Below are 15536 nucleotides of genomic sequence, written 5' to 3'. Positions count from 1 at the left end.
GGGTGCAGAGGCAGTTGGCGGGTGCTGGGAGAGGCAGCTACTGCTATGGCCCTGACCCTGGGTAGGGGGCTGAATCCAAGCCAGAGCAATCGACTGCCTCCCCCACTGCCCTCATACTTGATTCTAAGATAAGGTGTTTCCTCCCATGTTAAGTGGTGGGGGGAGCCCTCATCTTAGAATCAAACAAATATGGTAGCATTCTTAAACTTTTAAGTATGTTGAATGGGTAAAATCTCATGCTGAAAAACTTTTCTTAAATTTTTTAGAAAGATCACATGACTAAGTGATGTTCTGGATTTCCCACCAGGCATTTCAGGTAGAAATGCTACTGTACTACTCAGCTTTGCAAACCTTCTGTCTTTTTTTGGATCTAAGCTGTAGGTATCTAGGAGCATAAATTTGACTGACTTCCAATGAGATTTAACTTTCTAAGGGTCCGATTTTAAAGGTGTTTAGTGTCCTAAAAAGTCAGGACCTTGATTCTTGAAAATGTCATTGGGCTTCTATTTGTATCTTTCAACAAGTAAATAGATTAAATATGGCTTTACAATTAGCACAACCCTTTTAGGAGTGAGGTCTCAAAAATTAGAAGAATAAAAACTATCCGTCTGTTGCTCATCCTTCAAGAACTAGAGTAAGTAAACTGCTGGAGCAAAAAACATCTGAAGAATGATGAGATATGAGTATGAGCTAATAGGCTGCAGAGCCAACATGAATTGCAGACTGCTTGTGCCAAGGATAGCCCAACTTCAGTGCTTATCAGGCACTGAATGTGCTGATAGTTTGTCAAGAGTCAAGGATGCTGTTGTCAACATGGTTTCACAGTATGAAACTACTTTGTTAGGAAAACTTGTCAACATCTTTTATTAACATATTAACTGGTTCCTTTGTTAATTCACTCTAAAGGACCTCCTAGCAACTGCCTTGGACATAATGAAGCTGGAAAAGATAGAGTTCAGCGGGATAAAAGGGAAGGCTCTAAGCCAGCAAGTCTCAAGCATGTATGAAGAGTTCCAGGAAGTGTATAAAGTATTGTCAGACCATAGCTACGATTGTCTTGACACAACAAACTTGGTAGGTGTACTGGACTCCAAGACAACCAAGTATGAGTAAAAGCTTTCAACTTTTGAAAAATCCCAGGTCTACTAGAAAATTTATAGCTCTGTTTTCAACCTCTTCTTCAATCAATATGTCATTTTCTGGTTTGTTTATTTGTTTTCATCCCCAATTAGAAGAATGTTTGGTTTTGTCAGATTACATAAATCTGGTTTCTGAGTGTACATCTGCTCTGCATTTCATACCTAAATTGGCTTTAACTTAACTAGCTTGGAGGTCAGCAACAGGGCAGCTGTAGCATCACAGATTTGATGATAAGCCTTCTTGGGAACATTTTAATACACTGACAGTAAAATCAAGGAAAGTATCCCATATACTCCTTGTATCACAGACTTTATACACTGATTGATGCACTCATAGCTCACACTAATATCTAAAGCTCAAGCTAGTACTTGCATGATGATTCATTATCTGGTAAATCAGCATTCAAGAGCCATTGTAGGCATCCGTGTTAGGTTTTATTTAGAGATTTTATTCCTTAGACCTTCATTGCTATGTAATGTAGTCCACCTGTCAACATTTCATTAACAAAGCAAAGGTCTAAATTATATTTTAAAGACATATTGTCCATGGTTATATGTAATATAAAGGGAACTTCTGATTTATCCTATTTTTCACCATTTACGTAACCTGGAGATTGCCTTCACTGACTGATTTGTAGTTTGCTAGTCTGTGGCAGCTTCTTAGCGGCACTCCTAATTCTGGTCAAATATACAAAGCTTACACAGCTACCATGGTGGTGATCAGTGGTATTGTACAAGGGCAGAAGTATTCTCCGAGATCATCTTTCTCAGTCAGAAAATAAATCAACATCTTACCCTCCACCTGGACACAAGAAGACAAGTTAATACCAATGAATAAGCATGAATGGCAGGAGACATACTGGTTAATAAGCAAGTTGCTATATCTGTACCAGTTTTACTTGGACTGATTATTTAAGGTATAGCTGCATAGAGAGAATATATGGCTGTCTAAACTGGAGGGTGTGACAGGAGATAACACCAAGCATCTCACTAGCCTGCCCCCTCTCCTTTCTTCCCCTCCCCTCCTAGTATTTCCAAAGTGCTTCCCTGTATCTGATGTGCCATGCCTTGATGAAACACCCTATTTTGCAGGAAGCATCCCAATCCTTAGAGTGTGGTTTCCCTTGGGTCACTTGGTTCCACCCTTTTTATATTTGTCTAGGCCCTGGACCTCTTGGCCCAGGCCTGCTTGCTCTAGCTACTACTTTCAGCACTAGGCCCACTTAATTTCAGCCTTAGCTTCTCAGTAACAGAGGCACAGCAGGGGATTAGGCTCTACAGTTGGGGCTCTGGGCCCTCCTGATACTCCAGCCTTGAAGGGGTGAATGAGAGAGAGAGAGAGACCCCCTTTACCAACAGAGAGTTAACCTCACAAAGGAATTTAAGGCACCTGCACGCAGCTACTTCTCAGGACAGAACTCCTGGCTGTTGCAGCAGCCTTTTCCCCAGGCCATAAACCTTTGCCAGTCTTGCTGGCCCTGTAGTCTTCCTACGGTAACAGGGCAAGTGTTCCCTGTTACAGAGAGGACACAGGCTTGATCACTAAATCTTACACTTAGTAAGTTCAAGTGACATAGTGAATAAAGAAGGGTAGGATGGCTATAGCAAGAGGCACAATGACCACTGTCTGTGGTAATTACTCTCTTCGGAGGTAATTAGAGATTACACAGGAAATAGTTAAGGTTGTCTGGAAACTTTGAAACTGGTGTTTGTTGTCTTTCCTGTGCTTCAGCTATTGTAGTTAGCAAATTTACTAATTTTTGCATGGTTATTGTATGAAATTATATTGTGCTTCACTGCATAATAATGCTTTACTCAAGTAAAAATAACAGGTATCTGTATTTATAAAAGGAACTATCCAACTTGGTGGCTGGGCAAATGGGGTAATAGTTGCAATCCTGTAAGTCATTGGTAATGTTTTGCCTTCTGTAATCCACACTATTAGTGTGCCTGTGCCGTATGTGAGATCTCCGGTGTTTGTTAAGTGTTCTTTATAAAGTATACAAATTGTTACTTTTCCAAACAACTTCTCTACATGAAGGAATTTGGCAAAAAATGGTTACTAATATAATAGGCAGAAATTGGTCCGACACGTATGCTGAGCAGTCTCTTCTGATTTCAGGCCTCTTGCCTGATGTTTTAATCTGATTTATTCATTTAATAGTTTAAAATTTGAGTGCTACTCTTAGTGTAAGAGTTTCCCATGTATGTGAGAAAACCGTTATCTTAGGCTCCACTGAAATGCAATAATAATAATATAACAATTACATACCACTGGGCATCTTTTTAGATGACTGTTATGTAACTTAATTTTAGTAGCTTTATCTCCATTCTGCAGCCTGAAATTTGACAGTATGCCAAGTCAAATTTTAGTTCAAAACTATTTTACCTTTAAAAAATACAAACCTCAAACTTAGTTTTCATTCTTAAATTTTAAGATTTTTTTAACCTTCAATAAGAAAAGAATGTAAAGTGACTCAACACTGTCACATTTTTAGTAAGTTTTTGATGAAAACCACAACATGAATTTGGTTTAAAGTACTGTATTTTCTTGCATACCACATACCTCTTGTTTTTGGAAGCTGGAATGAAGAAAAAATATCTTTCCTTGAAAATACTGGTAAATATGGTATTTCTGCAGGGAAAACACAAGCAACCTCAGTAGGGTGTAAGCCAAAGCCAATCACTGCTCTGTTAACCCTCTAGGTTCAGGATGAGGTGCCCACCCAGGTTGAGAAGTGGGGATAGATGGTTCAACTGCAGAATCACAGCCTCAGCTGATGTCACTGGCTGAGCCAAACTGCCCAGGCCAGGTGGTCAGTCACAAGTTAGCTGAGGATCCAGTCCTACAAGAGCTGAACTGTTCAGCCCCACTTTTCAAGCTGGGTGGTCAGCCAGTGTTGCCTGCCAAGTCAGCTGAAGGCCCACCCCATTTGAGAAGCAGAGCTGGCCAGTTTGGCTCCAGTCGGATTATGCCCCCAGGTGTTGTTGCTGACTGAACCAAACTGTCTGTCTCAAGCTGTGTGAGCCCTCAGCTGACTTGGCAGGTGTTAATAGCTGCCCACTTGGCTTAAGAAGTGGGGCCAAGCAGTTTAGCTTTGGTAGAATTGGTCCCTCTGTTCTTCACATTTCTTCATTTAAGACATGCACCCAATTCTTAGCAGCCAGGTTTTGGCAAAAGGTGCATGTCTTATGCCAGCAAATACAGCATGTCTGCTTTGTATGCAGAAAGTACATTTGTGGAATTTCTGACCTACAGATTTAATTTACAGAATCTAACTGAAAAGGAACATTTTTAGCAGCCTGAATGATTATAAAACACCATCAGAGAAGCTATAGAAATGCACATGACAGAAAGAGACTTGGAGATAGTTAGAGCCAGTTCCCTAGCTACTCTAAAATAGTGAGGCTGAATTATAATTGATGGTGCTTTATGGGTTTACACCAACTGAGGATCCACTTCTATTAACTAAAGTGTTTTCAGCTCCTAGAATGAGGGAAATGGATAGGAAGTGTGTGCCAGATAGCCATTGCAGCCATTTTTGTCAAGCACATTTGCTTCTGAGCTCAAACATTGTTTAATAGCTTAGTGTGTTGCCATTCCTTAGGAATTTGAACAAGATGCTTCTAACTTCAAGCAACAAGTAGAAGATATGGACAGACGGCTGGGGACTATTTTCTGCCAGGCTTTTGATGATGCATCTGACTTGGAGCATGCTTTCAAGGTTTGTGTTGTAATGAGAGAGGCACTTTCTTGCAGGAAAAGCTCAAAATAAACTTCTCATGTGGCTTTTCTCTGTGAGTGAAGGTTATGAGGATGATTTGTCTAAAATGCAAACCACTGTTTTAGCTGCTTGCACAACAGGTACTTTCTAAGGCCCCCTCAACACATGCAGGTAGAGGTACAATGGGATCTAATGTGTGATTCATAGAATAGGGAGTGTGGTGAAACCCCCTGGGGCTGCTGAAGGTTTCACACATCCCTGGGGTTGGGAGATCTCACCTGTAGTGATCCTCCTACCCCAGGGGTTTCATGCACCCCCAGGGTGGGGAGATTGCCACAGCATTGATTCTAGGGGTTTGCCAGGAGGCATGCTGCAGGAACCCATCAGCTGTGGGCTAATGCCAAGACCCAGAGTCTGCAGATGCTGGAGCTGAGAGTCCTTAGCAGTTGTGGGACTTGCAGTCCTGGCTGGGCAAAGTGCACCTCTGCTGCTGGGAATCCTGTGAACTGATGGGACTCCCAGCTGCAGGGAAGACCATACTACATATGCAGATTAAAGCTTGATAGAGAACATATTTTTGAGGTCTATCTTTATAGTTGGTTAGAGCTTTTTATTGTGTGATAAGTACTGCAATCACTGAAATATAAGACAAAGCTTCCCGCCCCCCCCCCCCGAATCAACTCAAGGAAAAAGTCCCTAGTCTTACATTTTAATGCAAGGAAACCTCATTAAATCCACTAAATTTAAACTGCTGCTAAAAGGAGCATATATATGCTCAGTAATGGAAGCCAACTATGAAGTTGATTAAATACAGCTTATACTGAGCGTGACAGTAAAACACATGGCCCATACAACACCATTTCACATGTTAAGTTACAGTTCGTACTGATTGCCCTCACAAAACAATGCATTCCCTCACATACCCCTTGCACAAAAGGGAAGTCCCAAAATATATGTGATACAGATCTTTCAGCTCCACATCCCTCTTTCGGGCATTCCATTGATTTTTCCAAGCCCCATTATGCTGAATGCCCCTCACAGGAAGAATATCCGGTATTGTCATCTATGTGATACCTGTATGTTCTCTTTTTATTCACTTATCTGTTACTTCCTTCCACATATTGGTTATCTGTCCTTCTGTCAGATCTCCAACTAATGTTATCTTAGCTTTCTTTCTAATAATATTAATCACTTTCTTATGGTCTTTCAAGTACTCTAATCCCACTCTCTCAAGTTTATTTACCTGTATGAAGCTCTTGATCATTGCATAGTGGGCTTGCAGCTGCCATGCCCACAATTTTTTCCATTCTCTCCTGTATGTGTCCCATCTTCTTAACGTTCTTCCTGCCAAGACAGCAGAAACATGAAGTCTTCCCCACCTCCTCTGTTATCTCTTTACAGAGCATACTTATAAACTAAGTATACACAAAGCTTTCCAAATCTGGTATTCCCCAACCCCCTATTCCCTGGCTTTGTATAGCTCCATTCTGTCTACCATTCCTCTTTTACTTCCCCCCTCAAGACACATATTTGCCTCTATACCCTCCTTATCTGTTGCCATGATGGTGGATATACCACTCCCATGGAAAGGATGATCGGCAAGAGTACTGTTTTCACCGCAACTGCTTTATCCTTGAAAGATAACATTCTACCACTCCATGATCTCAGTATCTGTCTCACTTTTATCTCTAACTTCTCTCACACCTTTGTTCCTTTCCCTTTGGCATCCATTAGGATTCCCAAGATCTTGATTACACCCTCTACCACCTGGAGCCCAAACTTCTGTAAATTCTCCCAGTTCCCCACACCCATCAACATACTTTTCACCTAATTTAATTTCACCCTGACACTTCACCATAGTCCTCAGCATGCTTTAATACCCTCTCAATTGATATGTTGTCCTGAGCCAATATGTTCACATAATCCATGTGTAATGTACATTTAATGAATTACCTGTGCCAATGGCTCTGCCATATCCACAAAAAGATAGGGGGACAGAAGGCATCACTGTCTTACCCCTGTTTGTATGGGGAATGTTTTGCTCAAGTAACCATTTACCAGTACTCAATTTCCTGCTTTACTGTTTAGTACTTTGACCCATCTGATCATTTGAGCCAGAAACCCCATCCTCCACAATACTTCAAACTTGACATCACATTTGCCCCTATCATAAGCTTTTTCCAGGTCTAAATTCATTATTATTGTGTTTCTTTTCCTCACTTATACAAGTGATGTGGCACGCCCCCTTAACCATAGGGCTTGGTATATCCTCCTCTCAGTAATGGCATATGTTTGTTCTTCTTGTATCACATCTCCTAAATAGTCATGCAGTCTTTTGGCCAATACTTTTGCCATTGATTTGTAATTTACATTTAAAAAGGTTATTGGCCTCCAGTTTCATAACACGTCTTCCTTTCCCTTCTTGCATATCAAAATTACCACATCTTCTGCACAATCATCCCCTATCTCCCCACCCTCCATTATTTCCCTGTATATCTCTATTACAGAGTTTCCCAACCACTGGGCTGCTGTCCAGTACTGGGCTGTGGTGGGTTGGCTGCTGGTTTGTGGCACAAGCCCCCCACTCAGACCCCTGTCTGTCTGCCCGAGCAGGCGGCTTCTGGGGTCAGAGCTGAGCTTCTGGGGTTAAAGCTGGGTGGTGGGGGAGCCCTGAGAGGGAGGCAGCTGGCTTTGTGTGCCCCGTCCCATTCCTGCCGGGCCATGGTAAAAAAAAAAAAAAGGTTGGGGACCACCGCTGTATTATAGGTGTTCCCAGCCATTGTGGAAATTTTTCATAGAATTCCACTGGAAGTCCATCTTCCCGGTGCTTTCCCAGTCTCACAAGCTTTTAAGCAGTCCTCCACCTCTCTCATACCCAACTTCTCTTCCAATTTTTGCTTCTTTCTATCTTCTATTGCTTCCTTTGTCCCTTCAAGGAACACCTTCATTTTTCCTTCATCCATTCTTTTGTACAACTCTTCACCCTCGCATACAACACCTTCATCCTCTCTTTTATTCAGATTCCTTCTTCAGTTCTCACTGCTTTCAATTCCTTCCTTCTTTTCTTCAATTCTGATGAAAAATACTTATCGCATTCCTCACACTTCTCCACCCAAGGTGCTCTGATTAGAAAGAATTCCCCATCCATTTTCCTTTTGAACCATTCTTCAGTTTATCCCTTTGTCTTCCAGTTCTTTCACTTGAACTCCTCTTACTACCTCCGTTAATAATTCCTGCTTCCTTGCCTACAGTTCTTTTAGCTGTGCCACCCTCTTCCTCACTTCTTAGATCAATATTTCTGAAGAATTGTCTTGTTCTATCATAGTCAACCACTCCCAGACACTTTTGTAATATCTCTTCAGAGTCCTCCATCTAAATACAGTTCCACATATTATTGACACCTCTTTTCATTTTGTAATAATTAAACATTTAACTTCCACATCTCTTTCCCACTACCTTAACTTTTTTCTAAACTCAGTTCCATTCTCAGTATTCAGTGATTGCTGAAGGTCACATCTAAGATCTCCTTCTTTGCAATCCATTTGATGTTAATACAAAATCAGCCCTTGACTCCTGTCTCCCACTTGGTTCCATCCTCGTAATTACCTTCTCACTAGCCCATCATTTAAACCTGTTTCTTTTATTACAAAAATCAGTACTTTGGATGAATTGTCTATCTCTCCCTCCCCTCCATCTCCTGTCCCATCCTCCTCCTACATAATGCAATTGAAATCCTTCACCAGCATTTGCTGCCTACCTCCTCCTACATACACCTTCAAATTCTGGGTGATCCTTCCTTCTCTTTCAGCCACTGCATATATATTAACAATCTCTAGCACTTTCTTTTCAAACTCCACCACTATTCATTGCAGTCTCCCTTCCACAATCACTTGAACTTGCCACATTTCTACTTTCTCATTCTTGAGCAGTACTGCAACTCCAGCTGCTTTGTCTGCATCTGATTCTGCCCACCACAGTGGTTCTCATCTTTGTCTCTTTACAAAATGCTTGTAATCCCGCTCCCATGGGATTCCACAGTCCTGTAAACATATGACCGCTTTTACCTTACTCAGTATTGGCATAATTTTATTCTACCCCTTCCTCAGTCACACACTTCTGACAGTTACAGATGCAATAGAAGCCATACTTGTACATTTTAAATTTCACATCTCTACCACTTTACAAGTCTTCTATGCTGCTGCTTGATGCCGTCAGCTGTAATCCTCCCCCATTTTGCATCCCCATAATCTTTGTCAGTTGTTTTATTGTTTTAACATAGGTTCCCTGTTCCCTTCTCCCATTTCCCCCCTCTTCTTTCCCCTCTTTATTAGTTCCAGACCACATTAGCTCTGATGAGATTTTCACCAACCCATCTACCTCCCCCTCTCTCTCTTTGTCCACCTATACACACACACACACACACACACACACACACACACCCCACTACTGTACACTTGACAGACCAAAACATAAAATACACTTGAACAGTTAAACTATTTTAGTCCCGTTACAAACCTCGTTACCAAAAGCAAAATTCCTATGACCCAAAACACACTGAATGGATCCAGACCATGCCATGACAAGAAATGTAAAACCTGCCAACATATCTTCACTATTTCCACAATAATTATACCCCACAACAGAACCATCACCATTACTGGATCTTATATGTGCATCTCCAGAAATGTAATGCATCTCACCCAGTGCACTAAATTACATATGGAAAATATGTAGGAGAAACCAAACAACAACTGCATACCAGAATGAACGCACACCAAAAATCTATCAAAGACAAAAATACCCAATTACCTGTGCATGCACATTTCACACAAGATAACCACTCTCTCTCCAATCTCTCAGTTCTAATCCTCAAAGGGAATTTACAAAACGCCTTTCACAGATGAGCCTACAAACTTCACTTCATCAACCTAGTGGATACAAAAAAAATCATGGGCTAAATATAGACATTGGATTTATGGCACACTATAACCTGCATGCCAACTGATAACCCCATGTAACTTCGCTACAATTTACCCTCTACATTTTATCACCAGGGCACCATTTCCTCCCCTGCACCCAACCTGTTTCTCACCCATTGTCTCTTTCCCCCTCTGACCGTCACTGCTACACCTTTGCATTTTCACAGACCTGCATTCTTGCATACTGGCTTCTATTCCACCCAGGAAGAGCACAAAACAACTGCAGACACTCCCCCTGCCTGAAGGAGGGTGTTTGTAACTCAAACCTTGCAAAGAAGAATTTTTAAAACTATTTTAGTTGGTCTAATCAAAGATATCCCAAAGAACCTCATCTGCCTGTGTCCTTAGACCAACATGGCTACAACCAATACTGTGCTCCTGTGTACCCATCAATTCAGTGCTTTTACTTATCATCATCGTCATCACTGTCCTCACCATTGTCCTCATTCTTTTTGGGGGACTTGCCTCTGAAAAGTCTATGCCAGTCCCCTCTCTTCTATATGGGGTCCACCATCTCTTTCCCATTGTCCCCTTCTGTCTTTCTGCAGTACCAGTACATTTCACTCAGCCTCATTTTAACACGGTCCTCAATTGTTGGTCTGAGTGCTTTTTTGTGAGCAGGTTTCTGGACCTTCCCCAGGCATACCTGAAGCAAGAGACAAACTGGTTGAAGTGGGCTGTTGGGGCCCCTTGTTGTTTGGTCAAGTGCCCATAGAGGACCAGTTCTCTGGTCAGGATTCTGAAACCTGTCACCACCAGGAGTACATGTACTTTCTTCCACACCTTCCTGGCACATGGACAGTCCCCGAAAAGGTGGTCAATTGTTTTTGCCTGTCACTGGCAGGTTGGTCTTGGACAGTTAGATGGACCTTTCTGCTCTGTGCTGTTTCTCCATGACCATAAAGGGAATGCCCGATGGGCTGTCTGCCAGTTCAGGTCTCTGTGCTCCTTCTGCAAGTCCTTGTGGAAGATTTGCTCCCACGCAGCCTGGCAGTTGTCACTAGGTAGTAAGTCCCTGGGTGATAAGATGTCTTCTGCCCTTACCACCTCCTGTATCTTGTCATGGTTCACCAGGGTTTGCTAGAGTCTTGTCATGCAGCTTGTATTTTTCCTGGAAGTTTTCAGGATCTCATAGAACCATGGGTACACCATGGTCCTCACACTTCTGTTGGTTGTGTACACCTGCCACTGTCGCAGCAGCTTCCCTGCAAAATACTTGACAAAGTAAGCTATTTTGCATTCTGCCCCCATTGCCAGTTTGCAAATCTGGCTCATGTACCTGGCCCAGAGGAAAAGTAGGATGTCTGACATTGATCTGCCTCTTGACCGTTTTGCTTTGTACAGCTTGGTCCTCACTACTTTCTCTCACACATGGCTCTGTACTGTTATTGCTCCCATTTAACAGGATTTGATGTGCACCAACTGATCAATGCGTATTTTTTAAAGAGTATTTCATAAAATTATTTTCTTGATGTTTTTATTATAAGTACATGATCTAATGACTGTTGTCCTGGATTGGTACTCTGGAGCATTGGTTTAATTGTTGACAATGCTGGTGACTTAGGCAATTCCTTTAATTTCCTTGTTTATAAAATGGGTCAATGATACCAACTTTGTGTAAAGTGTTTTGACATCCGTTGATGAAAGCCACTGTATAAGAACATTGGGTTATTGGGTTTTTTCCCCTTATTATGACACTGACATATTTTGTTTGCTAAAAACTGTCTTTTCAGTAAATGAAAACTTTTTTATTTACCTAAAAAGCCTAACTTGAAGAGTGAAAATTTTTCAACATCATTGTCAATAACATTTATTAATAAAAATGTTAGTAACAAAAGTCATGAAAAATCAAACTTAAAAAAATACTTTTTAATAACAATTTTGATTTCAGTATTTTTCATTCAGAGAATTATTAGTGTTTAATTATTTGTATTCGATATTATGAGTATTGAAAAGTGAACCACATTATGGAGAAAGTTTGAGAAGTATTTTGAGAAAGAAGGGATTTCCTGGAAAAATGTGTGATGCATATAGTGTAATAGGGGATCCTAGCCCTGTGACTGAGAAGAAGGGGCCAGGGAAGGAAAGGCAGCAGGGCCCCATTTAGGCCAGAGCCTTTGTAACCCAGAAAAAGGGGATGGTTGCCTGCTATAAGGAGGGGACCAGCCAGCACAGAGGGTGTGGAGAGGCCCCTGGTTGTCAAGGGAGGTCCCAGCTGGACAGCAAGGGGACAAGTAGCTGGCAGTAGAGACACGAGCAGATATCCAGAAAAGGGATGAGGCCAGGCCCTGGGCCAGGGGCTCACACTTGCAAAGCTCAGCCCACAGTCAGCCAGCTGCAGGACCCAGCAGGGAGAGGAGAGCAAGACACTGAGCACACCTGCACTCAGGGAACAGGAAGCCCAGTCAGGTGACCAGGTGGGTGGCGCTGAGTGCGATACAGATTTCATAGCCATTAGGGCTGGAAGGGACTTTGGAAGATCATCGAGTCCAGCCCCCCGCCCAAAGGGCAGAAAGTCAGCTGGGTTCATAGGATCCCAGCAAGATAAGCATCCAATTTGCTCTCCCCAGGCCAGAGGAAGGGAGCTGGCCATGGCTGTGGAGGGAGACAGCCCTGTAGGGAGACAGGGGTGGAAACTCCACTGCCTGGGATATCTGATGCCTAAAAGGAGGCACTTGCAGAACGAAGAGGCAAGTGCCTGGGAAGTACTGAGAACTTCCATTTTCCCCCTTTCCTTTTCCACCTGTTGTAATGCCTTGGAAGGTCCCCGGAATGGGATACAAAAATTGGAAGGCAGTTTTATGTTCACCCTAGAAGAGCCCCCCAGGGGGGTGAGGCACTCGGTGTGCCCAGACAGACTTTAGAATTGGTTGTGGTGAGACCAGAGGGACCCAGGGAAGCAGGATACCCCGAGGACCGCAGGCAGTCTTAAAAACACAGTGCGGGCCTGCTTGCTGTTCTTTTTTGTTGTGTTTTTCTGCTCATGACAATAGGAACACCCAGTGGACTTGGCTGTGAGGGGAGGCAAGGAGCCTGTAGAGCAGAGGGCCCAGCACACCGAGGAGTTTATCCTATTTTTCTTTTCTGGGCTTACCTTGATGGGTGAGAGACTAGGGAAGGGGGCAGAACTTAGACTGGCCAGAGCCTGGACAAAAAAGAGGAAGACTGAGACGGACTGAAGCCATGCAGGCCTGGTGATCCACCTACTGGCAAAGAGTGGGGGCAGGAGAAAGAAAGTGGGGGCAAAGCCTCACACAGCACTGCCTGATTTGGGGCTTGGCACAAGATAGGGAGACAAGGTGCTTACAGCCTAGACTTAGATTCCTTAAAGACAGCTTCTCAAAGAACATCTTAATTAATACTAGGCTGTGCAGGTGGGAGAGAGCGAAAGGAAAAGGGGGCCAAACTAGGGGACCAGAGTAGGTAGCCATGTACTGTCCTTTTCCCCTCCACTCCCCCCGAGGGGGTGTGCCCAGTTGTTTCTGGAGAAGCACTTTATTACATACAGATTTAATTTTTTTCCAAGCCATCCCTTATTGATCATGGCATTAAGACTTTCTAAGGAAGAAGTTCATAGAGACCAGGGCCTGATGAAGAAGATGGTACAGTATAATAATAATTTTTTTTGTTGCTTTTCTGTTTGTTTCTGTCCCTAGTTGCTGGATATGTTTGGAAGCCTTCTGGAACGTCCACTGATAGCTGCTGATGCTGCCAATAAATATCCTTTGCTCATTACTATGTTTGACAGAGACCTAGAAGATGCTAAAATGATCTACTCTAGGCATATTCAAAAGGAGATGGAGTTAGGTATGCATTATTAATGGTGCAAAATGATTTGTTGAGAAACCAGAGTGGATTACTTTTGCTTTTTCTTTTCTTTTTTAACATTTTGGCTTTTAATTAGAAAATTAAATTGTCACTTTTGAAAGCTGTCCATTGCTTATAACTCTCTATGATGATGTAAATGTTCAGAAAAATCTATTTTGTCAAAAGGACATTGTCTGTTGGAAATTGCTTCAGGGGAAAATTTGTGATCAGGGCTGTAGAACATCTACTTTAATAGTCAAGAACTACTAAAAAATGTGAAGAAAAGAAGGAAATGCATGCATGCATGCATATAAAAATCAAGTAAAATGTGTATATTTAAAAAAAAATTCTTCTTAAATCCACTCTGGAAGTGATGTATAATTAGGTTTATATCCAAATTAACTGGGACACCCAATAAGCTGGGTGTTTCTGCCATCATTGGATAGTACCTTCAATATTTAGTGGGACTTGCAGAGAGGCTCACAAAGGCCTAGATGTTAATTTCCAGAATTTTCCCTGTAATTTGCAAATGCATACTATACCAGCAGGCAGTCTGTACTGTGCATTTTAATCAGTCTATGCCTGACATGTTTGGTTTTCCATATGTAATGATACAAAAAGGACACAGGGTTCTATCATATTGTCAGGATCACAGAGTAGCGTTTTGATAACACCCCAGATCATATCACCTGGAGGGGATGAACCCTGGGCTTCTTGGTTTAACAGCATGAGTTTCCGGTGTTTGAATGAAAGAAGATTCTAACCTTTGGTGGCTATGAAAGACTTAAATCCATGTAGGCCAGTGGTTCTGTAGGCCAGACTTGAGGCATCCCTGGATAGACTTGAGGGACTCCTTAGAAAATGCCAGCCCTTAGTTTTCAGACTTTTATTTATGTATTTAATTATTTATTTCAACCACAAAATAATAATAGAGCTATTTTTCTGTTGCAACGAACTCAGAAAGACTACACCTATGGATTTTTATTTTAAATCTTTGGGTTTATCTTGGGAATTCTGTTTCACCCTGGTTGAGAATCAGTACAGGCAACCCCCGCTTAATGCCGTTTCGCTTGGCACTATTTCAGTATAATGCTTATTTTAAATTGATACCTGATTTCATTTAGCGCTCAGTGAGTTTCGTTATAGCACTCACTCACAGTCAAGTCACCATCTTGGGTCATTAAATACAATTGCAGTTGCCATCTTGGGTCGTCAAATACTTTCAGTTTTGCTTAATGCTCATTTCGCTTAATGCTCGTTTTTTCAGGAACCAATTAAGAGCACTAAGTGGGGTTGCATGTATAGGCTGCCACTAAGAGACAGTGGCGATGTACAATGTAAGTTTATGCTGGTGCTGTGTAGCAGGGCACTAAGATGTACCTACTTCTTAAGGCCAAAGAAGCCTGGCCAGGGAGCTCGGCAGGCCAAGCAGATCTCCTCAGCTGCAGGTTGCCGGGGTAACAGCCTAAGGAAGTAATTGGCCACACCTGCTGATGTCACTTGACTGGCAGGAGGCAGAGTTCTGGGATATATAAGCCCAGGCTGTAGCTAGCAGACATACACTCTCTCTCTCTGGCAACTGACGGGGAAGGAGATCCTGCCTGCTGAAGCTACTTGAGAACTGGTGCTGCCTGCCTAGCTCTCTCAGTACTGCCTGCTTTGCTATCTTGGTGCTACATGACTAGAGGGAGTCTCCCAGGTACCTAGAATAGGGGCATGAGTGGAAGTTCATTCCCTTAAAGGGGCATAGCACTGTTGTTTCTGGACATCTGCTGGGAAGAGCAGTCACCCAGGTCTGACCGCTCATGTAAGTTCCTAGCCAGAATGCAGGACCTCCATCTAACCCAGGAGGTGCACAGCCCCACCAGGGGAGACGCCTTGTTGGA

General features: G+C 42.5%; 1 protein-coding gene across 1 annotated transcript in view; it reads left to right on the top strand.

Annotated features, from left to right (window-relative positions):
* The first annotated feature begins 907 nt into the window (after positions 1-907).
* Positions 908-15536, top strand: part of LOC109311083 (dynein heavy chain 9, axonemal-like) — a 50852-nt gene continuing 36223 nt past the window's right edge. Inside the window, exons 1-3 of the mRNA XM_019536513.1 lie at positions 908-1074; positions 4748-4864; positions 13500-13650. Of these exons, the coding sequence (XP_019392058.1) occupies positions 934-1074; positions 4748-4864; positions 13500-13650 (409 nt within the window). The 5' untranslated portion in view covers positions 908-933. The remainder of the gene's footprint in view (positions 1075-4747; positions 4865-13499; positions 13651-15536) is intronic.

This window comes from Crocodylus porosus, unplaced genomic scaffold, assembly GCF_001723895.1.
Source record: "Crocodylus porosus isolate Cpor-Errol unplaced genomic scaffold, CroPor_comp1, whole genome shotgun sequence".
In the NCBI taxonomy this organism is placed as follows: Eukaryota; Metazoa; Chordata; order Crocodylia; family Crocodylidae; genus Crocodylus; species Crocodylus porosus.
Note: the sequence above shows the minus strand (reverse complement) of the source record. Positions and strands in the feature narration are given on the sequence as shown.